Source organism: Microchirus variegatus (assembly GCF_963457635.1).
Source record: "Microchirus variegatus genome assembly, chromosome: 10".
NCBI lineage: Eukaryota > Metazoa > Chordata > Actinopteri > Pleuronectiformes > Soleidae > Microchirus > Microchirus variegatus.
The window spans coordinates 9,858,384-9,884,248 of record NC_139811.1 but is presented as its reverse complement, the minus strand read 5'-3'; the positions used below and the strand labels follow the sequence as shown (position 1 = coordinate 9,884,248).

General features: G+C 40.3%; 1 protein-coding gene across 1 annotated transcript; it reads right to left on the bottom strand.

Moving 5' to 3' along the window:
* Positions 1-3,503: 3,503 nt before the first annotated feature.
* On the bottom strand, positions 3,504-15,188 carry pdgfbb (platelet-derived growth factor beta polypeptide b). The gene is made up of 7 exons (XM_083895997.1): positions 14,642-15,188; positions 9,241-9,337; positions 8,145-8,201; positions 6,715-6,908; positions 6,442-6,630; positions 5,537-6,323; positions 3,504-5,427 (listed from the first exon to the last, which is right to left on the bottom strand). Exons 1-7 carry the CDS (start codon positions 14,720-14,722, stop codon positions 5,240-5,242), a joined length of 1,593 nt encoding a protein of 530 aa, XP_083752123.1. The 5' UTR covers positions 14,723-15,188; the 3' UTR covers positions 3,504-5,239.
* Positions 15,189-25,865: the final 10,677 nt, after the last annotated feature.

Below are 25,865 nucleotides of genomic sequence, written 5' to 3'. Positions count from 1 at the left end.
GCACCACAACCGGAGGAGAAGAAGATGTCGAGCATGAACATATAGTTACACTCTTAGAAATAAGGGTGTAAGTCCACAAGGGTCCTTCTACAAGGGCTGAATTTCTACCTTCTTCTGAAAAACCCTTTCCAGAAAAAGGGTTTTAAAAGGGTTCTTGGTGGAACCCTCCAAAAGGTTTATAAAAAGGTTCTACCTGGAGCCAAAAAGGTTTCTCCTATGAGGACAAGCTGAATAACTTTAAATATGGTTCTACTTAGCACTGTTATTTCCAAGAGTGTATGTGCGCATGTGTACACAGCTTTGTTTAAGTAAAGCTTTATTTTGAAGTATACATTACAAATGTATACAATCACAGAAACAGAGACAGAATGAAGGAAGTCAGAAGTCAGGACAAAATGAAGTGAAAACAATCTCCAAACACAAGGAGAGGAAGAAGAAAAACGAATATGAGTGACAGTGAATGCAAGAGCAAGAGAAAAGAGGTTGTTGTTTTCCCTAACTAAATTGTTGGTTGCCTAGATGAAAAATATCTAGCATTTTAGGGCTCCTTCAGTGTGCAAAGACACCAAAAGATAAGATAAAAAAAACTTGAAAAACTAAATATTTTAATACAGAAATGTCATATACTATAATATAGTATATCTTTAACTTCATGCTAATGCTACTTATGTTAAATTAACAGGGTTTTATGGGAGCTAATGCTAACGTTTGGGTCAGGGTCTATTATCAGAGTCATTTTATTTGCTGCTAAGGGTACAGTGTTGCCCTAAAGGTCACTCTAAAGGTCACTTCAGCTCTGAACCATCCTGTGTTTTTGGTCACAGCTCCTCAGAGACACTCCCACACTGTCGCGGTGGCCGACCTCTGTGTATTCCGAATGTGTGCGAGCAATGCTTCTGTGTGTTTGTCACAGTCAACAAGCCTCCACGCTTCTCATCTCAGCCCTGGTTTTTGTTTGAAGTCCACGGGGGGGCTGGGGAACGGCTCGGTGATCCCACCTCGACGCCGAATTTGGAGAAGGTCTGCTGTTTAGAAGTGGGACGCCTGTGTGAGATTGACAGTAGGGCTACAGGAAGTCATCCATACACACTTGAGTTTAAGGGGATTGATGACGAGGCGGCGAAGCTAGGGAGACACGTTAATATGAGATCAAGCCTAATTTTATAAAGACAATTAACCAAGTAGTGTTAAGACGGTAATCACATCGACACAATGGTTTAAATGTGATGATAAAAGCATTTATGGAGCTTCAAAGCCATTCCTCGTCTGATTCCATTTAGACAGGAGACTGCTTGACTCGATTATTTAGCAGACACAGCAATGCAGCCTCATTGCTGACTTGGACATTTTGCAGCCAAGAGTCTCGTTGGTAAATGTGAACAACAAACCCACACAGAGAGTGTGTGTGAAAGTGTGTGAGTGTGTGTGCTGGAGTTCACCTACAGGACATCAAACCTCAGCATGGCTTTTCTGTCTATGTCAGACTAAATAAACCCCACGACATCACTCAGCGTGAATCGGTGAACGCGAGGAGTCGAGGGGAAGTCTGCGGAGAGCTGAAGACGCTCTGTGAAGACGTTCAAACGGGCCTAGAAGGAACAAACCATTGTCAGGATGCAACGTCAAACAGGGTAACATTTGTGTGACCAAAGCGTGAGATCTTACCTTCATGAACCTGAACCTTCATGTGAATGGTCCATGGTTTATAAATGTCTAGGACATGATGAGCTAAGGTTCGTTTTAGCCACAGGAATAGCTCAGTGGATGACTATGTTACTATGTTGACAGTTGGATGGTCCAACGCCAAATTTGCTCACTGGGATTGGTCGCATCTGCCCAAACTTCAAAGGATAATCAGTTTGTATGGATGGCCATGAAAGCTGTTACAGATATTCATGGTGCTAAAGCCGTGTTCCCACCAAGTGGAACAGTTCTGTTCAGTACAGTACGTATATTTTGTGTGTTTCCATTAGGAATAGGAAAGAAAATAACAGGCCGCAACCATTCCGTTTTTCGATATCCTTCCCTTGGGATACCAGAGTGATGGTACGGATGGAGCTACACCCACGACAGTCAGCTGATCAGTCACTGTCCCTTTCCTCGGGTGTTTCTTCAACATCTGCAGTCTATTCTCACACAAAACTTGACGTCTTGTTGAGACAAACCGAGTTGCTGGATGTCCTCCATTTGTTGTCTGCGTCAGTAAACGGTCAGATAGTGTAGGGGCAGTGACGAAGTTGTACTGCCTTGGTGTGGTCATGTAAATAAGTCCATAAAATGATCCAAATTCTAATGATTTTTTTTTTTTTCAAATCTCTACTTCCTCATATTGGAGTCCCGAGTTCATGTACAAAGTTTGGTTTCTATATGTGAAAGCGTTCCTGATATATGAGCTAACCCCCTGTTTGGCGGCTATGCCGCCGATTTCGTCTAGCTGCGACTGGCAAATGCTTTTGTGAGGCTTGGTCCAAGGATCATGTACGTCAAGTTTCGTGAAGATCGGACACGATTTGTGACCTGTGAAAGTTTAGTTTCACTTTCTATTCAATCCAATATGGCACAGGAACACTGTCTTCAATTTCAACACTACACCGGTTCCGGCTGGACATTCCAGAGTTGGACCCGTGGAGATATCTCAAAAGATCTAGGAGCTGACCAAAAATCTGGCTGACAGGAATAAGAAAACTTAAGACGGACAATAGTGTGCTGCCTTTCAGCAAGTACACTAATGATAACGAAAACAGTTAAGCATCAGAATTTTACTTTTACCATTGTGCAATTTGGCTCAAAACTCAACGCTGATATGACATTGGTATCATAATCGATCTTTCCATTGCATTGTTTTGTACTCGTGACACAATCCAGTTGTGCATATGTAAACACACATACTTGTTTTTAAAGATTTTAAATAGGCTAGCACCTCTTTATTTAACCATGCTATCACATCTTCATACTCCAGATCACTGCTGTCATTCAATTGAGACAATTCCTCATCATTATTATTATTATTATTATTATATAATTATGCAATATTTGAATTCTGTAATAGTTAAAGTTTTTTGCTGCCTTTTTTAAGGTTTAATATTTGTCTGTAAAACAAATTGCACAAGCTTATATTATTTGTACTTTAAGCTTGTTAAGCACTTTGGGTAACTGGTGTGTTAAACATGCTTTACAAAGATTGTAAAATGTAATAGCCACCTTCCGACAGCCTGGAGAACATTAGTTTTGGATTTGGCTGAACAATGTGGGAAAAGTTCTGAGCTTCCAGTTTACTCCAGTGATTAAGCACTTTGGTATTTTACACTGAGTTCACACAGATGATGGAATTTGGTCTTCAAATAAGTTTAGTTCTTGTCTTGCATTCTGTAATCTTTTTTTTTTTTTTAGAAGAAAATCCATATGAAAACTGGTAGAAAAAAAAAGATATAAAATCACAAACAAATGAAGATTTAAGAACATTAGCTTCTTATATCCATATGAAAATAGCATTAGATGGCATCGTTATCACAAACATGTCTTTTTATCCATCAGATCACAGAGTAAAACAGATAAAAACCAGTAACAGTTGTAAGCTGACACAAAGAACATACAGGAAAAAAAAAAAAGGTTTTTCAATAAGTTAATAGTATGACTGATTATGGAATATTGGATAGTGGATGACATCGCCAGTCTTCTTCTGTCTGTTGTTTCTAATGGAAACAAACACACATTTCCATTTGCAAAGTGTGTTTTCATCCCTATTTTTCTATTAAAACATTATAAAGTGCTGCAGGAATTATGCCTAAAACCTGAATGTGTTCACTCCTGGTTCCCTCTTTATGAAGTCAGTGGGCTTTTAATGACACATTTACCTTTAATTCAATGACATTTAAACTATATGTGATCCAGTTTTTACTTTGAGTAAATACCTACTAATAGTGAGGACGACAAGCGTCATCACACCAAACACAGACAGATATTATATTAATTTTTTGATTTCTTTTGACTGTATTTAGGCTGTTTTTGTAGAAAACATCAGCTTTCTGTATAAAAAGCGACCGAGCTTTCTGCAACAATCAGTGGAAAGCACATCATCAACACTTTAGTGAGGGAACCAGGCTGATGTTAACTTCAGAGTTGGTCTAAAAAAGTAAAACACATCATTCCTGCAACACCGTATTCTTAAAAAAGAGAGACGTCTCTCTATCAAAGAGAGGCAAACAAAGAGAGGACTGAGACGTGTAGATGTGGGCACAGACCCAGTATACACACTGCACCAATTTTCAGTTAATCCACAGTAATGGTAGAGAAAAAAATAAATAAGAAACATAAGCACACAGTTGGGACACAGTTGTAATAAAAAAACACGACATATCTTGTTCAGAAAGCACCTTAACTCTCTTCCCCCCCCACAATCTTCTGCTCCCTAATTTTACATCTGTGTAATTCCAGTGTTTGCAATGAGTTAAATATACTTAAATATGGGTAAAAATAGACAATCACTGTTTTTTTTTAATGAGATAATAAATGATATCAGACGTCGCTATAGTGAAACACGGCTTCATCTCCCCCACAAGAGTCAGTACGTGGGTAATATTTGGTTGTTTTTAGTCAGCATTATTGCAGTCTATTGAACGATCCAACTACAATACAACAGTTTATTTTGACACGACACAGAAGAGTTACGTCCATGTTTCATATCCAGAGCCGCTTCGTAGTCCAGTCCAACTGCCGGTATCTCAAAAAACGAGTCTTTAAACCCCACAGAGACTTTTGTTAGTCCATATACGCGAGTGCGGTTTCCCCCTCTTTTTTTGATATCAAATCGTGGTTCGTGGTAGTTTAGAAATTGCACAAATATCCACAGTTCTACAGCGATGCAGTTTCAGTCCTCCGGATGTTACTTTGTGCAAGTGTTCTTTCAGTTGGTCTCTCTCTCTTTACGGAAAAGAAACCTCACCATCCCAGTGTCCTCCATCCAGGTGTAATTACAGGTTCACCAGACAGTCATTAGTAGTGTTACTAAGGAGATCTCACAGGACGAGCAGGTTACTGAATGAATGAATAAATACTTGTATGTACTTGAGTCACTCTGGATTTAGCCGCAGATGCAGCTCACCAAGTTCATAGAGAGTTCCTGAGGGAAGGGGGAAACGAGAAAGGCACACTACATACGACACATACTGTATGGCACAGTTTTTGTTTTTTTTCTGTTTTCCTCAATGTGCAGAGAACCCACCTGGGTTTGTTGTGTTTTCTACATGAGCATTGCTCTCATAGCTGCCTTGCTGATGCGTTTGCGGTTCTTCCTCATCTTCCTCCTTGTGTGGTTGGGACGAGCTGGGGGTCTGGGGCCCGCTGGAGCCAAGGGTCGCTGTGTTGTAGTCGTCGACGCTGTGGTCGTCATCAGCGTCGTCGTCGTGGTCGTCGTCAGCGTTGTCGTCTCTGTAAGAACAGAATTTAGACATTAAAGTAAGTATATGTAAATAGACATAAAATGAAAGAGCATTCATTCACCTTTAGTTCATATTTGACAATAAAAGTGTTTCATTACCTGGTTTCTGTGTGGTCGTTTGCAGGTGATGTTTACCGTGTTGGTAATGGTGACCGTCTGTCGCCTTGTCTCTCTGCCTCTGCTCTTCTGTTCGTTTCATCTGCTGCTGTTTCACGATCTCCTTCTCCTGGTCCAGGCTCTTATGGAGGAGCAGCAACGCTTTCTTCTTCTTCTCCTCCTCCTCCAGTTTCGTCTCCTCCAGCTGTAATATCCTCTCTTCCGCCGGAGTCTCGTTCTGTCTCCGTCTGGCCTGCTCTTGAGGCTCCGGATTTGGCTCTTTTGTCGGCCTGAACCTGTTCCTCACTCTCGGATCGATGGTTTCCTCTGTGGGGCTGAAATTGACTCGAGGGGTCTCCGAAACAGACTGTGAGCTTTTGTCTCTGCTCCCGTTTCCCTCATTAACGTTCCCCTCAGTATGGTTGAGCAGCAAATCGTTCCCACCCTGGACCAACGTGTTCTTTACCTCGTCAACAACATTATCCACAGAAGAAACGGTCTTGTTGCCATCTGAGGTCCAACTGTCCTTCCTCTGCACGTCGTCCGGATTCTCAGACTGGCCTCCGTCCCCGTGGACTGCACTGGAGTTGTGTGCCCAGTGTGGAGCAAAGAGAAAAGCCTCTCCAGACCGAGACATGTCCTCCCCAGGGAGAGTGTAGCCTTCTCCAGGCTGACTGAAGGTGTCTCCTCTGGGGCTCCAGTGCTGCTCGACCAGGTCCTCCAGGTGGGCCCTCTGGTTCTGTTTCAGCTCATCCCACTGATGGAGCTCATCCTTGGAGTGCATCTTGACCTTTTACAGAAAAATAAAGACAACTCAGTTCAGTTATATATATTAGCATGTACATTTAGCATATATTAGCATGTACATTTAGCATATATTAGCACGTATATTAGCATTCGCGCTGTACCTGTCCATGACCATGTTCCTGGCTGTGCGTCTGGTTTCGATGCTGGTGGTTGTGCTGTCTGCGTGAAGGTTTCTTCTTCGGCGCTGGAGAACGAGGTGCAGGCTGACATCGGCACTCCACATGGTCCACCACTGACACCACGGCTTTAGCGTAAGTAGGTCTTTTATTTATGTATTCGATCTTCATGACCTGGAAAAAGATGTGGTGGAGTTTTGCAGCGTAACAAAACACCAGAGCTCTATTTTTTGTCATGCGTTCACATTTTTAGCTTACCTGCAAGTATCTGATGTGCGTGACAAACGGGACACACTGCAGGCTCTTGGTGTTGCAGCAGCCAGAGCAGCGCTGCACCTCCACGCAAGGCGGCCATAACAGGAAGTTAGCGTTGCTGCGATCCAACATGGCCCTGGTGACTTCAACCACTTCTGTACGAACTTTACACAGAGCCTGCTGGGCCGGCTGGGCATCTGAGGGACGAGATATGACTGAGTATAAGTACTTCTGTTAGCTGTTAGCATCTGCATGAGTATAGTGTGCAGTGCATACTGTACTAATCTAAGGCTACAAAAAAGACATTATTTTTTATCTTAAAGTGATTGTACACTTATACAAATTGCTGCCATTAAACCTGGTAAATGATAGAACCTATGTACGATTGAAGTATGGTACTACTTGGGATATTTTGACAGGAATTGCGATTGCGATTGCGATATGATTCAGGATATCAGCGGGAATAGTCATATTTACACGATTATTCTCATTTTCATTCGAAAAACAAATTTAAAATGATTGTGTGTGATATTTGTGCAGATCTGCGAGGAAAGAATGATGTTTTCTTCAGTCTGTAGAATAAGATGTGTAAAGATCAAGACAATTAATCTAGAATGATATTTTGGTTTTAAAAAATATTGCACTTGCTGCGATTTGAAAATTGCAGTAGGCCATATTGCGTTTTATTTTATTTTTTTGAGTCAAGCAGAGGTGAGCGCCCACTGACATCACACAGGGAAGGCGTGGCTTAGTAACTCATACAAGGTCAAAATGTCTTTCAAGAGGACATAAGTTTCATGGGAAGAAAACTGAAGACGCCTCTTGGATGAGACCTGAAGCGTCTCCAACTCAACTCAAGCGAGACCGTTCGTCTACAGCGAACCACAGACGATAACCGAGCCCAGACAGCGACAATAAATAACTATTCTGTGCGACTGTAAGCTGACATGTGTCTGACCTCTGCAGCTACAGCTACAACTATCCTGCTCTAACACTATAATTTAGCGCAGGCTGTAGCTGGATTATGACATTAGTGAGATTAGTGTTGACATACAGAGACTTTTAGAAGATGTTGGTCACACTTTAGATGAGGGCTAATGTGACACAGTCACCGTAGGGAAATCCTGCAAAGTCACAAGACTGTTGTGGATTGATGTCTCGTCATTTTAGACATCTGGTTTATCATAACAGCAAAAAAAAAAGGAAGGCTGATGGATGACAGAGTGGGAGGGGTTTTAGAGTGTCGTTAAAACCAATTACTGTCACATCAATCAACTCTGAGCACGGCTGTCCTACACTGAGAGGGATGGAGTGGTGTGTGTGTGTGTACTTTCACAAGGAAAATCAGGAGTTATTTATGCCAACACTACAACTTTGTAGTAACTCACAGAGGGAAGGATGTTAGGAAGGAAAGGAGGTGAGGCTTAACTCACCAAGGCTCCTTGGTAGTCTGTGACCTCCATTGGCTGCAGAAGCCCCGTCCTCCTCATCTGAGACGAGACCATTGAGAACAAAAAATATATTTGATTAAACATGTTCAATGATGTAGCTGTATGTTTTACTCTGTGGTACATATATATATATATATATATATATTTATATATGATTCAGTTCGACTAATTCTGCCTGGCAGAGAGCTGGCAGTGAATTGCACAGATGTTATGAATGTTGATGTTTAGAATTAAGATCTATCTATCTATCTATCTATCTATCTATCTATCTATCTATCTATCTATCTATCTATCTATCTATCTATCTATCTATCTATCTATCTATCTATCTATCTATCTACATATCTGCGTATCTATCTACGTATCTTCGTATCTATGTAGCTATCTACGTATCTGCGTATCTATGTAGCTATCTACGTATCTATCTATCTATCTATCTATCTATCTATCTATCTATCTATCTATCTATCTATCTATCTATCTATCTATCTATCTATCTATCTATCTATCTATCTATCTATCTATCTATCTATCTATCTATCTATCTACATTTATGCATATCTGCGTATATATCTACGTTTCTGCCTATCTAGAATTAAGATCTATCTATCTATCTATCTATCTATCTATCTATCTATCTATCTATCTATCTATCTATCTATCTATCTATCTATCTATCTATCTATCTATCTATCTATCTATCTACATTTATGCATATCTGCGTATATATCTACGTTTCTGCCTATCTAGAATTAAGATCTATCTATCTATCTATCTATCTATCTATCTATCTATCTATCTATCTATCTATCTATCTATCTATCTATCTATCTATCTATCTATCTATCTATCTATCTATCTATCTATCTATCTATCTATCTATCTAGCTATCTATCTATCTATCTATCTATCTATCTATCTATCTATCTATCTATCTATCTATCTATCTATCTATCTATCTATCTATTTATGTAAAAGCAGAACAGAGAGTGCCACCGTGTTCACATCCATAATAAAAACTTTCAATCTACTTTTAGATTTAGAAGTAACAATGAGAGTAGAACGCTCTGATCTTTACCTACGGAGTCAGAGAGCAGCAGCAGCTGGAGGTCCTCGATGGTGGAGATGGGGCTGTTTCTAACCAGCTCCACCAGGGCTGCAGGCAGAGGGTCCCCCTGAAACACACACACATGCATTACTTTGTACCATTTATTAAATAAAAAGAGGATACACAAAACACTTTAACAGCATAAAATGCTGTAAATATATAAATATATGTTGATGGGATGGATAAAGTCATCTATAAATTGAGTTGTGTGTCATAATGTAGGAATGGGGGTAGGTAGATATAAGTCTATTCTTCTGCCTACTCCTTCAAAACATGTTAAAACGTCTTTAAGGTGCCACAAAGTGTGTCGAGTGTATAGATGCTTAGCTGAGTCACAACAGGTGAAGCAAAGCAGTATTTCTTCCTTTTAAAACCCCAAAACCAACAACTCTCAGACAATATTTATCCATTATTGGTTAAATCTAATTTTACAAAGGCTCTCCGAGGCTGCGGAGGGTTTGTTTACACCCATGACGACTCAAATTCAAACTGCTGACAGAGGCTTTCAGCAACAGATGGTGCAGCCTTTGTGTTTTAAATCAAGGATTATATGACAATGCGGAAAAATGGTAATTATATTATTGTGGGTTTTTTTTATATATATATATACTTTTATTTAAAGACATTGGCTTTGATGGTGTAGCCAGGATCTATTTTTTGATTAAATATTTCCACAACAACAACAACCAAGCAACAGCTCCTCATTGTCTTCCTATGGTCTGAATGTGAGTTTAAACACACACCACCACTACCACCACGACCACCACCTCCTCCACCCCCCCGGCATTAAGCTGGGGGCACAGGAGTATTAGCCCAGGCGGACACACAATGGTCACTAAGAGCAGGGTGAATGACTATTGGCGTTGTCTTCTCATCTGCTAACATTTAGGGGTCAAAGGAGTCAGGAAGGAGTCAGGAAGTGGGGGAAGGAGTGATATCGAGGAGGAGGAGGAGGAGGAGGAGAGAGGTGCATCTGAAAAAAAAAAGAGAGGAGGGATAATGGATGAATAAAAGACGGGCGGTTTGAAACGGAGGAGGATCAGACGTGGGTCGACACACTTCCTCGCATTGAATCGGCCGCGCGGTTCATTCGCTTTGTCGTCTCACAGCGGGGACGAAGTGGCCAGTGGTGGAAATGTGAGCGTTTGGAAACAACATAAGTTGTCATTTTTAAATAAATAAATAAATAAAGTTTGTAGTTCCATATAGTGTTAGAGTTCAGCCTCGTGTGTAATTCCATTCAGGTTGTTAAAGAATATAATGAAATCCCAGGGCAGGAAGCAAGGTTTAGCCAAAGGAAGTAGCCATCCAAGCATGAGCATGTGTTCTCACCCTGCCCACACTGTAAGCCTCTGACTCCCCCCCTCACAACCATTGTCTCCCCTCACTTTTTCATCGAGTCAAACCATCCAGCAGGGAAATGCCTGCTGTATTACACTTACACACTTACATCTCTGCTGCTGCTGCAGAGCCGTGCCGATGCCCCTGAGGAGTCATCAATGATTATTTCCTCCCTATTCGCCCCAACGGAGCAAACCGCCCGGCTGCCCTGGCTAATTGTGTCCGATGTTAATTATAGGATGTGTGCCTTTTGTTTCACGCTGGTGCCGGGGCCGTCATGACGATTTGCGTCTAAGCGGGAAATATTAAATAAACACTTTGGCCTGTGATAAACAAAACAGATGTAAATAGATTCGAGGCGCACAGACGGAATCATGTGAACACGCATGGACGATGTTCGGCGTGGGAGAAGGGTGTTTTTTTTACACATTAAATATATCAAGACACCAAAAAATACGGATACTGGATAACATACGTGTCCCATAAATGACAACTACACTACTAATTATGGCTGTTTGAGCCACAAACTGCATGTCTTGTTGGACCGGTGTGGCAAAAACTTAAAAATATTCAGTTAAATAACCTGGAAGTCAAAGAAAACCGACAAAATATCACAAATGAAGCTGAAACTGGACGTTTTTTGGGGCATTTTTGCTGCAGCAACTGATTTTTTCAGCTCCACTCGCACACAATGTCAAAGGTGGGCCGCTAGTCTAATGTCCAATGTCATCCTTCTTGACAAAAGATGATATCATTTCTGACCCTGACCCTAACTCACTTCTGCTGATGAAGCTGCGAGATAAGGAACTATGATGATGTCAAGACATTCCGCAGCATCGCTTCCTTCAGACGACACTTATTGTAAATTTTGCCGCTCTAATTATGTCAGATATGGGGCTCGGCAACATGGCCGCACTTAATATGTTTGGTTCATTTCATATCAATACTTTTTACATTTACTATGTCACGGGTTTAAAACAAGATGGAGCATTGTCACACGATTGCACCAGATAAATATTAACTACTATTTAGTTATCGTTAGGTCTGTAAAACGTTAAAAAAATGTCGATCAGGGCTCTCGAACGTCTCGTTTTGTCCACACAACCAAAAGTATTCAGTTTTAATTGAATTCTTTGTCATGTTGAGCAAAGAAACGTGAAAATATTCACATTTAAGAGGCTAAAAAAAACAGAAAACTGTTTTTAATCATTGAAACACACACACATCAAAATAGTGAGCGACTCATTTAGTCGTCGATTAATGGGATAATCGTCGGAGCCCTATAGCAAGAATGGGAACGCTTGACAACACATTATATAACATACAGAAATAGTAAAAGTTGCCGGTTCAACTGCAGCCTTTTCAATTTTGCATCATTTCCATATGCTCTCTCGACATGAAGACGATTCATCTTTCAGCCTGAATAAATGGCAGATTAAAGATTGAATTTTGCTCAGTGACAGTGAAAAAAACGGATAAATATCGACCTTTACTCAGCTCCAGTTGCTGTCACTATATTATTTCACTGTACAACGATCTTAATCTCATAGCGTACGACACTTTGTGCAGGATTTATCACCTAAATCAGACGTCCACCTCCCTGAAGGCTTTTTCTGGACATGTTGAGGAACACCAGGTACAGGCAGGGAGGAGACAGAAGGGCTAATGGTACATAATTAGTGGGTCAGCAGCAGCAGCAGCAGCACATGTCGTCGTTGACAATGTGCCCACATGTGTGCGCTGCAGGAATGTGTGAATAAATGCGACTTTAATCAACTCTTTGTCATCGTTTACTCCCGAGAAGAAAAGAAGAACGTTAACCCAAGATAATGACGGGGTTTGTTCATCTCTGAGCTAATGTCGAGATATTCTTCTCTGGTGGTCCACTGCTGAGTCTACGTGGCTTTTTCATATATGAAACATACTTTACTAAATGGATGCATTCTCTTATACCCTAACGTTCTTTATTGTAGCTACAGGTTGTAACTTTAAATTTAGATATGAATGAGGGGAATTCCTGAAAAGCCTAGGGTTCTCACTCTGACACGCTTGGTGTGTCAAACGTTGGACTTTTCTTTTATATGCGGTGTCTGCAGAAGCCGTAAAAACCTAAAGACAGGCTGTGTTTTTACTTTTAACTATACATTTACGTGAAGTAGTCACATAAATGCAGAGTTCTCCAGGGAAATCCCAGTTAAAAACGTATGTAAACTTTACAGTCGGAAAACCTTTATGGGTTTTGTTTTTTGGTTTTTCTGTTCCAAAGTAATTGGCAGCTGATTTTTTTTTTTTCAGTCCTGGGGACAAACCACACCGACTCATCTGACTTTTCTTCTGTGTGTGTGTGTGTGTGTGTGAGAGAGAAACACTGGTGTTTCATTGTGAAAACAAACAGCAAAGGCCTGAAATTCACATTCTCACATTCAATCTGGAGAGAGGAAGAAAAACCACTCACAGCCATTTTTGCCTCATCAAACTGAATCTAGGGTTAGAAACAGGGTCGTTCTTTCTTGTTTTTTTTTTACAAAATTACACCAGCACTTATCATCAAGCCTCACTTGACCTGGACCAGACCCTTGGTTAAGTTTGGTCTTCCTGTTTGACATCGGCAAACAATCAGACGTCTCCCACCAATTTCACAAGTTCCTTTTTGAAGGAAATGTCATTTAATTCATCCAGAGCAGCCTGGGCAACGTCTGTAATACTCTTTCCACGCAGGTACACAGGTGACTGGTGTGACCTAGAGAGCGTGATGCTGCAGTATGATGATGATGATGATGATGATGATGATGATGATGATGATGCTCAGCTCAGCATCACTTAAAGCACGTGCGTGCATGAAGCGCCCAGTGTCTGTATCGTGACAGCTTCTGATTTTTCCTGCAGACTCATCATCAGAGGAAGACCACCTAGGATGTGACTGTCCCTGCAGGGCATCCATCCATCCATCCATCCATTCATTCATTCATTCATTCATTCATTCACAATGCCAGTTAATGGCAGGAATGAGGGCTATTATTTGTAAGGGGGGTTCATCTGAGAGGCAGTGAGGCTGAAGCAGGTGCAGCAGAACTCCAAGGTTACGAGGCTTGTACATTTGCTTATAATTGAGGTCAATAAAAATACAGCATCATTTTATTTCCCTATATACTGCATACTTAAATACATATATATGTGTGGATTTACTCTTATTTTTGATGCAGTCCTGGGGAAATAGTTGCTGCAACATCATCAACTTTAATGTTATAGAATAGATAGAATAGATGTACTTTTTAAATCCCAAACTGGGAAATTATACAGCGCAGCAGCAGCAGCAGCAGCAGCAAGACACAATATACATTTAATAATATGAAATAATATACACATTATGTACATAATAAGGTATGGATGAGGAGTGTAGTGAATACTAAAAGTGTAGTAAACTGTAAAACAGGGTGCAGGGTGTAAAAGAGACAAAAGGACTATGCATTTAAATGGAAATTATGGAGCGATATGGCACGTTTTATTATTATTTTATTATTTCTCACTATCTATTGTTGTTCTATTGACTTTGAGGCTTCTGTACGAGATGTGCTTTATATGCACACATTATTCTTATATCTAGTCTCTGACATGTGTTTGGTGTTAGAAATAAGGGTTCCAAAAGGGTTCTTCTACAAGGGCTGAGGTTTTACCTGGAACCATTTGCTTCTGAAAAACCCTTTTCGCGAAGAAAGTGGTTTTCAAGGGTTCTTGGTAACACTAATGGTTCCAGTTAGAACCAATTTGACCCTGACAACCCTTTAAAACCCCCTTTCCTGAATAAAGGGTTTTAAAAGGGTTCTTAGTGGAACCCTCCAAAAGAGTTTCCAGGTGGAACCTTTATAAAAAGGTTCTACCTGGAGCCAAAAAGTGGTTTCCTATGAGGACAAGCCGAAGAACCTTATATGGTTCTACTTAGCACTTTTATTTCCAAGAGTGTGGTGACAGTGGAGTGTATGTGTACATATATCAGTAGTTGACACAGTGACTGACTGGTGCTCACACTCACCTCGGCCACGACAAACCGCAGACTCTGCGCCAGCAGCACGAGCAGCAGCTGTACCCACGAGCTCATCTTGCTGCCCAGCATCGAGCCTCTTCGACGGACCGGGCATTTATGGAAGCGCGAGAGTGTCTCTCTCCTCAGCGGTGCGCGCGTGGTGGAGGACAGCGGTTCGCTCTGGATGAACTGGCGCGCGCGTAAATACGCGCCCCGTCCACGCACACACACGCACGCGCACACACACACACACAGTGTGGTCTCCCTGCAGCGATGTCCGAGGCACAGGCAGAGGAATGCGCTCGCGCTCCGTCAGCAGTGTTGTTCTGTTAAAATAAAGTGATGCGCACTGTCTCCAGTTTAAGTTCACACTCGTGCCCCAAAAAAAGCGCACAAAAATCGTGCTGATAAAGTGAATTAACAAGCGACTTAATTACATTTCAAAGCAAAAAAAAAAAAAAAGCGGTCCAGACCTCACAGAACAAAGCTATCCAAGAGACTCTGGAAGTATTTAAAAAGAAAAGAAAAGTTTTGAAATATTCCAAAGATGCTCCCGGTAGTTTCTTGTGTTTTCTTCTTTTAACCGTGATGTGTGCAACAACAAAAAAAGTGCAGAAGTCTGCGCTCCCTCTTCTTCTTCTTCTTCTTCCAAAGAGTCTTATCAATACGCAGCGCTGTGTGGCTGTGGTGCGCCTGAGTCCTGGACCTGCCTGATTACGCAGCGGTGGAGCTGGTGGTGACGCTGGAGGAGGAGGAGGAGGAGGAGGAGAGCAGGTTGTGTTGCTCTGCTCAGCACTATCTCTCTCTCTCTCTCTCTCTCTCTCTCTCTCTCTCTCTCTCTCTCTCTCTCTCTCTCTCTCTCTCTCTCTCTCTCTCTCTCTCTCTCTCTCTCTCTCTCTCGCCCCCTGCCTGAAGAACAGGCGCTGATCATCTGCGCACAAAGGCAGAAACATTTTCCTCTGCGTGAATCACATGATGACATACTTCTTTTTTGTTTTCAGTTACTATGAATATGTTTTCTTTTTACCATTACTTTATTAACCCAAGTAAGAAAATACAACTTTACTGACATGTAACACAGATTTACAAGGTCACACAGCAAGTTCAACTGCAACACACACACACACACACACACACACACACACACACACAACCTATGCACAATATGCACATAATCCATACAGATTGCGATCAAGGGTGTTGAAAAGCCTGCCCTAAGAAGTATAAGTTTTAGTGTGTGTTTTTTAAAAAAACAAACAAACATTAAACTAGTTTAACAGATGCAGTGGAAAGGAGGAGATAATTCCTGAGTGGAGGAGTCAGAGCAGCACAGATACAGCCTCTGCCTTTGGTTCTGAGGTTTAAGTATGTTTTGATATGATCAGTAATCTTTGGGTGGAGGATCATCGCTGATTAAGCTTAAGATGATTAATGCTTTGAAAGTGCAGAGAGGAGAAGACAAGTGGAACTGATCATCGATCAGTTTCCCTCAGCTCCTACAGTGAGTTTAAAATGATGTAAAAAAATAATAAGATAATATAGAATATTACAAGTGATGGGATGTCTAGCTCTTTTCAAAGATTTGGTTCTTTTGGCTCGGCTCACTCTTATGCCTCTTCACTTCACTTGGAGCCTTTCATTTTAGCCTAATTTAGCAATATGAATGGTTTGTGTGTTGGTAATCAGTTTTTTTTATCAGTATTTACATAAAAGCCTTGCCGTCTCCAATATCTTTGAGAATTATTTTTCGTTTTTTGCTAATTTATTCACCTTTTCTCTTACGTACTTGTATTTAATTCCGGATCTCTGGCTCTCTGTCGCTCTGTGTGCTACTACCTGGTCTGTGCCACTACACTGGATGGCCTTCTTTTACATAATGGTATGATCCTACACTCTTAGAAATAAGGGTTCTTCTACAAGGGCTGAGGTTCTACCTGGAACCATTTGCTTCTGAAAAACCCTTTCCTGAAGGGTTCTTGGTAACACTAATGGTTCCAGTAAGAACCATTTTGATCCAGAGAACCCTTTAAAACCCCTTTCCTGAATAAAGGGATTTAAAAGGGTTCTTTGTCCAACTGGAATCAAAAATGGTTCTCCTATGAACAAGCCGAAGAACCTTATATGGTTCTACTTAGGGCTTTTATTTCTAAGAGTGTAAGGGAGCCGAGACAAAATAACCTAATCTTGTTATAATCTATTATACCCTCTCTTATAACCCCTTTGGAGGGCTCCACCAAGAACCCTTTTGTCATTTGCTTGTTATTTCAGAACGAGACACGTTATCTTTGAGCTTGTTTGAACTTTGGACGACTAAAACAGCAGCTTTTTTTTTACGACAAAATAACAGTTTCTATCTGTTTCTGTCGTTAATCTCGCTCCACACCTGAACCTTGGTCCTTGGGAACACTGTGAGAAATGTGTGACTCAAAAACTACCACAATTGAGCCCAGAAAGTGGATTTGAGGTCAGTGAAAAAAGCAGATGTTTGGTGACATCTGTTTTTTTCATGGTGTTTTTCTACAGAGAAAGCACATTTTGGAGTTAACACAACACATACACTACAGTTCAAACGTTTGTGGTCACCTATAGAATTTTTTTTTGCATTTTACATTAAAAGTCACACTTTTATTCACCAAAAGAGTTGTGAAATGAATAGAAAATATAGTCAAGACATTGAAAATATTAGAAATAATGATTTTTAGTCCAAATAATAATGTTGCCCTTTCGTCAAAGAACCAGCAAAACTGTTTTCAGCTGTGTTAACATCATTGCACAAGGGTTTTCAAAGGTTTTCTAATCATCCAATAGCCTTCTAACGCCATTAACAAACACAGTGTACCATTAGAACACTGGACTCTTAGAAATAAGGGTTTCAAAAGGGCTGAGGTTCTACCTGGAACCATTTGCTTCTGAAAAACCCTTTCCTGAATAAAGGGTTTTAAAAAGGTTCTTGGTAGAACCCTCCAAAAGGGTTCCAAGTTGAACCTTTATAAAAAGGTTCTACCTGGAGCCAAAAAGGGTTCTCCTATGAGGACAAGCCGAAGAACCTTCTATTGTTTTACTTTTATGGCACTTTTATTTCTAAGAGTGTGGAGAGATGGTTGCTGGAATAGTTGTTTACCACACTAACAATGTATAGAGTGTATTTCTGATTAATTTAATGTTATATTCATTGAAAAAAGGTGCTTTTCCTCCAAAAATAAACGTTTGAACGGTAGTATTAATATTTCTGTTATATAATATATGACACATTTGTGTAATTTAGTTAAGGTTGTGAATGTAGGACATTTCTACTATAACAGGTCTACTATCACTAAAGCACTGTCCGGCCACTTTATTAGGTACTCCAGGTCAACGCAACTGTCTGCTCAGCCAATCACAGAGCAGGAAAAACTCACTGCATTTAGTCATGCAGACACCAACTGAGCATCATTATGAGGAGGAAAGGTGATCTTGAACGCTGGTGCCAGAACAGCTGCTCAGAGTATTTTTAAAAAACTGCTGATTTACTGAGATTTACGCACACAACCTTCTCTTGGTTTCACAGAGAATGGTCCAAAAAGAGAAATATCTGCAGTTCCCTGGGTGAAGATGCTTTGTTGATGCCAGAGGTCAGAGGCCTTGTCCACACAGAAACTGGACTTTCTCTAAACAATATTCTCCTCTAAAAAAAAAAGTTTAAAATGTTCAGAAATCCTTTAATAATTGAGGGAAACGTAAACAAAAAAAATGCTTTAAGCAAAGTCATCACTCGCGAATAACCCATTATGCCAAATGTGGCCTCTTGCATAACAGGCCTTTATGCGGCTACTATTGCTGGATAGGTCACGAGGATAGTTACCATGTCAACTGACTCCTCTTATTACCTCAGCATCATTAACGGCCCCCGGCTATCAGGAAACAAAAAGGTGTTTCTAAATATCACAGCAGTTATTCTCAGACTTTTGACCTTTGTCGCTCAGCCGTGTTTAGGGAACATTTTTGAACAATGATGGTGACTCTGCATATGCAAACTCGACCCTGGCCCCAAATATAGACGAGTATCGGAGTATCAGCCGGGCCAGTGGACTTAAATGACACAATAATAATAATCGTAATACATCACAGGGGCAAAGAGCAGTTTGTATCATAGAAAAACAGTTGAAACACAAGAACCAAACTGTTATTTCTAGATTCATAAAGGTTTTCAAAACAGCAAATAACCATAGAGAAGAAGAAGAAGAAGAAGAATGTCCTTCCACTGAGTAAAAAGCCCTTTCTTCCCACTTCAATCATGGCCCAGTGAATAATAGGATACCATTGTTATTCTAACAAGACTCAATGGAGGAAGCGGCGTATGAGCTACGGAGCTATATTTACACCGTTTCATTTTCGCACGTTTGGCCAAGGCCACTGGCGATGTAGGGGAGCGACGGACTGTGACTTAGGTAGAATTCAAAAAGTGAGGAAACACGCGTGATGAAAGTGGAACGAACGAATTAATGAATGAATGAATGAATGAGGTCCAAACTTCAAATACTGTAGATATAGATATAGATATAGATATGCATTTTTTTGATGGTGAAGTAAACTCGAATCTTAACTGACACCTAGATTTTCTTAGCAGGAAAGACTTAGACTTTTAAGTGTTTTATGAGGGTCTGTCTCTCTCTTCCATTGTTAACTGAGCCTTTTTCTCACCATTTTTTATAGAAACACAATACTTTCTGCTGTACAATACTGTTCAAATAATGCTCACATGGGTCTGCTACTACAGTGTGTTCCCAACACTTATTTAATGCAGAACATGCAGGCGTGTTCTAAAACATTTATATATATATATGAATATATATACATATATATATGTATATATATATACATATATGTATGTATATATATACATATATATATATACACATATATATACATATATATATTAACTTGAGTTCCAGTGTATTTTTATTTCATTTATTACTCTGGAGGCCCATTGTTAATTAACTATTAGTTAACAGTTAAAGGTGCCATATGTAAGAATGTGGCCCAAAACAGTTACTACATTCAAATTCAAAATACCGAGGTCTTTTAGGTTTCGTTTTCTGACGTAACTGGCAACCCGTTGTTGCTCTGCAGCTGAGACTTTACTGACTGCAATGATTGGTAGACGGCGGTAGGTGGCGCCACATGCAAAAACATAAACATGATTTGCAGTCTACAAAATATTTTTTTAATGTAAATATTTTGTCTGTACTGTTGTTGTTGGTGAGTTCAGTTTGTTATATGAACATTATTCCTGAGTCTCTGTGACATATTAGGAGGATTTTATGGCCAGTTGATTTAGATTTATTACATAATGCACCTTTAACTAATAATCCACCATTAAGTAGCCATTGACTCCTTATTAACTAACCATTAATTATACTTTCAACTTTCCAGGTTTGCCTGTTCACAGAGAGTTGGGTTAGAGTTTTGTGAATTAGCGTAAAATGTTTACCATGTATTTTAGGCTATAATTTATGAATTTCCTGTTTCCTGAAATACACATTATTTTGTTTACTTCAAAGTAAAACAAAATTATGTCTGTTGAGAAAGGTTCAAGTTAAAAATAGCATTGCATGTGAAATATGACTTATACTTCATCTCTTCAAAAGAGAATATAAGGCGTGTATGGACTTGTGACAGGTAAAAAATGCGATGCTAATTTAATACAGATTGTGTAATCTGTCTCCAAACCAACAGTGGAATCAAGTTTTAATAGAAGATGATATGATATAAAAAATATTTTGAGGATGATTACTTTCCTATCTGTGTTGACTTTTATGTCTTTGGTTGTCAAAACCATTTTTTTTATTATTATTATTATCATCATTGTATGTTCTGCTTGCGGCGCCCAGACTGTGTGTGTGTGTGTGTGTGTGTGTGTGTGTGTGTGTGTGTGTGTGTGTGTGTGTTTGGTTTCTAAGGAGAAAAGGAAAAGGAGGAGAGGGATGAGGAAGAGGAGGGTGTTGAGGGGAGCAGACAGGTTCTTGACTAGAGGTAGGGATTTTCCCACCGGGAACTGCATTCATATTACACACAATACCAGAATGTTTCTCACACACACACACGCACATGTGCACACACACACACACACACACACACACACACACACACACACACCTGTGCCTGGCACATCACCACAACCCCTCAGAGTAATGTCCATCCACCATTTTCTACAGTGATGACAACTTGATAAGAAACATTCATAAAAATATAAAAAAGTTGATATGCACCTGTACCTCTGTGTGTGTGTGAACACACCAACAAACGGGGGACTCCGCGTTGAATGGGGACATTTTTCAAGTCCCCTGTTAGTCATGCTTTAAATCATGCTTAAATCATGCTTAAGACGCTCTGGTGTTTTGTTTTTTTGTTAATATTAAGCAAAGTATGGGGGACTTGCAAGTGTGTAAGTGTTAAAGCCAAATATTCAGCAGTGCCCCCTGCTGGCTGGAACAGGGATTTTAACACTGTTGTTTCTTAACGCTCTTTCATTGTCTGACGTGACAAAGTGAGGACATTTTGGTTGGTTCTCTCTACTTTAAAGGGCTTTTTAGGGGGTTTTAAAGTTAGGGTAAAGGCTATGGTTAGGCATTTAGTTGTGATGGCTACGGTTAGGGTAAGGGGCTAACGAATGTCATTCTGTCTATGATGTGTCCTCACTATGAATGAATTGCAAATGTGTGTGTGTGTTCTTGTACTTGCGGCATACCGAGGACCAGTGAGGGTTTTTAACCAACAAAGTGAGGTCATTTTTACAAAGTGAGGACATTTTGGCCGGCCCTCACTTTGTCTTCATTGAAATCACTTCCTTTGGTTGTAAACTTGCCATACTATGTTTTTAACAGAGGTACAAAAACCCTTTTTCCAGCCCCGGTGTTTCACACACATTTTGCTCTGGGGCTCCACCTGCAGACATTTTATAGAACTGCACCCCGTAGTTCTTTATAGATGTCATTCATGAAGTAGATATTTGTAAATTTTGTTGATTTATAAAGTGGAAATGCTGGTCCTCACTTTGTCAGCACTTTTACCTGGTCCTCAGTATGCAGCAAGTACAAGAGTGTGTGTGTGTGTGTGTGTGTGTGTGTGTGTGTGTGTGTGTGTGTGTGTGTGTGTGTGTGTGTGTGTGTGTGTGTGTGTGTGTGTGTGTGTGTGTGTGTGAAATGTCCTAATTTCCTTTTCGAAAAATTTGGACAATTTGGACACATTCTGACACCCCTAAAAAAATGGATTTAGGGTTGGAAATAGTTTTAGGTTAGGGTAAAGAATAGGGTTAGGCATTTAGTTGTGTAGTACACACATACATACATACTCTAGCCCCTTGTGCTAACCTTAACCATCACAAGGTTAGCACAAGGGGCTAGGGTATGTATTATGTCTATGAGTGTCCTCACTAGGAAAGCTATACAAATGTGTGTGTGTGTGTGTGTAGATGTCCATCTCAAATATCCACTTTACTGTACATGTATGTCAGAAAACGAAAATTCTTACGCATGGATACGCCGTGACTCAACGACATGGCACATGAAGACTAGAGCATTCAAACACGTTAAAGCATACTCTTGTCTCTGACAAATTACACGCCCTCGTATGTCGGCATGCACACACACACACACACACACACACACACACACACACTAACACACACACAAACACACACACACACGATCAGTGTCCCAAGCAGACAACTGCTTTCAACCATGAATGAGGAGGACAGAGGGCCCCTCTATGCGTTACAGTCGAGTGAGAAATGACAGCACTCGCTCAAATATTTAAGGGCTTTTCAGAAGTTCCGGAGAAGGTCACAGCTCCCTGAACTAATCTTCGATTTGAACAATGATGGCATTTGATTTCACACATTTTTTCCGTGGCTGGCTGAAAAGCTTCAGTGGTTAATTTGACGCAGTAATGGCATAGTTGGGTCTTTCTCCCCACCGTCAGCTTTTCTAGATGAAAAACATGAATCTACTGTATTTGTGTTGTACAAAAGGCCACGGATGTGTGCATGTGCACACTCGCACATGTGCGAGTGTGTGTGTGTGTGTGTGCACAGAAGTGCACTTTTGGCCACTGTCGCATGAACCGGAGTCAAAGGGGCAAACGATTGACCCTCGATTAGTCGCGGGGATAGACTCTCTCCAGCGCGTGTCTCTGCGATTATGGAGGATCATGTTGACCAAATGGACTAATGGGAAGTCATTAGTTGCCCCTCAAGCCTTCGAGTATGACCCGGATTCTCAAGTTTCACAATCCCAGAGACAGGAATGTGGCTGAATCGCGGCAAAAAGAATGTGGAAATGGGTAGATTCAGGTGCAAAGAAGAAAAAGTGGACTCTACATCATAGTCATAATATATTACGCATCAGAAAATGGACTTCATGGATTCTCGTGAAACAACGTCACGCTTCTGTATCGATTGTTTCAAGGTTTGTTGTCGCAGATGTCAAGAGAGGCTGCGACCAGTTTGTCAGAGTTGAGGCAGCTCGCAAAGTTTTCATGTCCCAGCAGGGATCTGTCGACGGCAGCTCAAGAACCAGACTGAATGAGACCGAGCGAGAGACTGACGGGGAAGAATTACTGGAATGCACTTGATTGAAACAAGGACGGAGAGAGAGAGCGAAAGAAAGAGAGACAGACAGACAGACACTGAGATATGCAAAGTACCTGAATAGATTGGGACAAAATAAGGGAAATAAAAGAAAAATGTTGGGACCTAAAGGCGTATGTTATTACTATAAAGGCATAACTGTGTGTGAGTTTTCAAGGGAAACTTGAGTAAAAGTGCAAGTATCTTACCAGAAAATTACTTAGGTAGAAGTTTAAGTCACTATTTACTATTCTTAAGTATCAAAAGTAATTTTCTGATATAAAACGTACTACTAAAAAAGTGAGGAGTTAGGATCGAGCTATGGTGGCACAGTGGTAGGGTGAGTTGTCTTTCAACTGGAAGGTTGTGGGTCCAATTCCTGGCTCTTATAGTCTATGTGTGTCCTTGAGCAACACACTTAACCAGATGTTGAAGCGTGTGAATGGGTGAATGACACTTTAAAAATGTTGTATAAAAAGAAATCTAAATAACAGAGTAAAGTACAGATATGTGAATTGTGTACTTTACACTTAAAACCCTGATGATTTGTGGCCTTTTTACCAAGTGAAACTGACTGTAATTAGTTTAGAATTATTATGCCATGTAATACTTTCACAAAGCTAACAGATGTTAGCTTCTGTTATAAGTATATTGTGGACCAAAACACCAATTTTTCTCTTATCTTTTCATGTATATTTGTTGTCTGGCGTTTCATTAAATGAATGTAAAAGCAACAGATTGTTAAATATGAAAAGAAGGAGTGAAATGTTTATTTCTCGCAGCTTTGCCACCGCCTGTACGTACGTATGTTCACTTTTCCTGTGAAGTTTTTCCCAACGTGTCGCCACTCTACATAAACAGTGTGTTTTTATTCCTGCTGGATGAGCTCGCTGCTGACAGTGACATAATGAAGACACTAACAGATGCAGTGAGGATGGACCACACCACACTGCAGAGTATAAACACCTCCATGAGGAATGCGTGATTGTGTTCAGCTCCAAGAGGCTGAGAGGAGCCGCATTCCTGCACCAGGCTTCTCCTCCCTGTTCTAGTTCACAGGGGACTTCCCTGCTCTATGACCCCATGACTCCTACTATGTAGCCCTGTACTCTACGCTACTGTAAACAGCTGTATAATCATTAATGTACCACATTAAAAGTGGAACATGTCCTTTTTATGTTTATTTTCCGACTGTGACAAGCTTCCCTTTTATTCTCATGCTTCACCGAGTCATGTATGTGTCTGAGTCTTTATCTTACAACATGCATGTGTCAGCCTGTCAATCAAACACAATGACTTGACATGCAGGTCAGATTGCACTGATAAGTCATGAGTGCAAGTACAAGTGGAAAAGTTCTCAGGAGCAAACACACAACAATGGATATGTACGACGGAGTATTTGGGCCAAACTTAAGATTTTTTTTATTGATTTTTTTAATCCTTCGAGGACAAAGTCATAATAATATGAGAATAAAGTTCTCATATTATGATAATAAAGTTGTAACCTTTCGAGAATAAAGTCGTAATACTATGAGAATTAAGTCATCCTGGGGGTGTTTGTTTATAGGTCACATATTGTTTTACATATTTTTTATCATCTTTTTATGTGCTGCTGTTGTCAAAGTTACGATTCATTTTATATCACATTTTGAGTAGTGACATAAAATAGCAATAATTGTGGAAAAGTCACAAAACAGAGCACTTTTTTCTTCTTCTCTTTTTTTTCATAAAAACGAGCCAAGTGAACTTTGAACTGTGACGAAATTCCAAATTTCACAAATTAAATCCGATTTTAAACATTTTGAGTACCTTTGGCTAGGTTGTGCTGAAAAAAAGGATGTAAAACACTCTATATTGAAAGCAGCCTCAATGCTCTGTGTCCTAAGGGTTAATGTAGGTTATCCGATTTGAATATAGTTTTTGTTAATTATGTCGTAGCAGACGCATGATGTTATTGTGTATTGCATGACCTTTGACCCACTTGCCGCCTGGAGAGCGAAGGAAGTGAGAAGGAGAAGGTGAGAGTCACGCTCGTGAGGCAGTGAAGGTTCAACTGTATCACTGAACAAGAACAGAAAGGGAAGTAGAATGGTGGGGAGGGGGTTATAGGGTTAGGGGGTTACAGGTGTAATTGTAACAGTCAGTCTAAAAATGCTTCTGTTTCTCAGCTCCTCCCAGTCATTCCTGTTTACAGTGTTGCTTCCTAATGATGTTGAGCTCTGTGTGTGTCATAGTCCGTCATCTGGTATATCTCTCAGAAGCCACAGCTTGGGCGCTTTGCATCCTGCAACTTTGTTTTCATCATTATACTCTTATTATTTGCAAAAACAGACTCATATTTTCCCTTTTTTTTTTTAAATTTATTGACATCTTACTGAGAATTTCCATAATAGTCAAAGCCCTGATGGAAAGGTTTAGTTTAGTTCTTCTAAACTTCAGCGTCTCAGTTACCGGCCGCCTGTCGTGTGCAGAGGATGCACGGGTTCACATCCTGGCACAGAGGACATGACACATGTATGACACAGAGCTTTTAAAACATTGTTTGTGATATGACATCGAAACGCCGGCCTCCCACACATGATATGCATAATAATCCACAATAAAGTCGAAGTCAAAGCTATTTTTAAC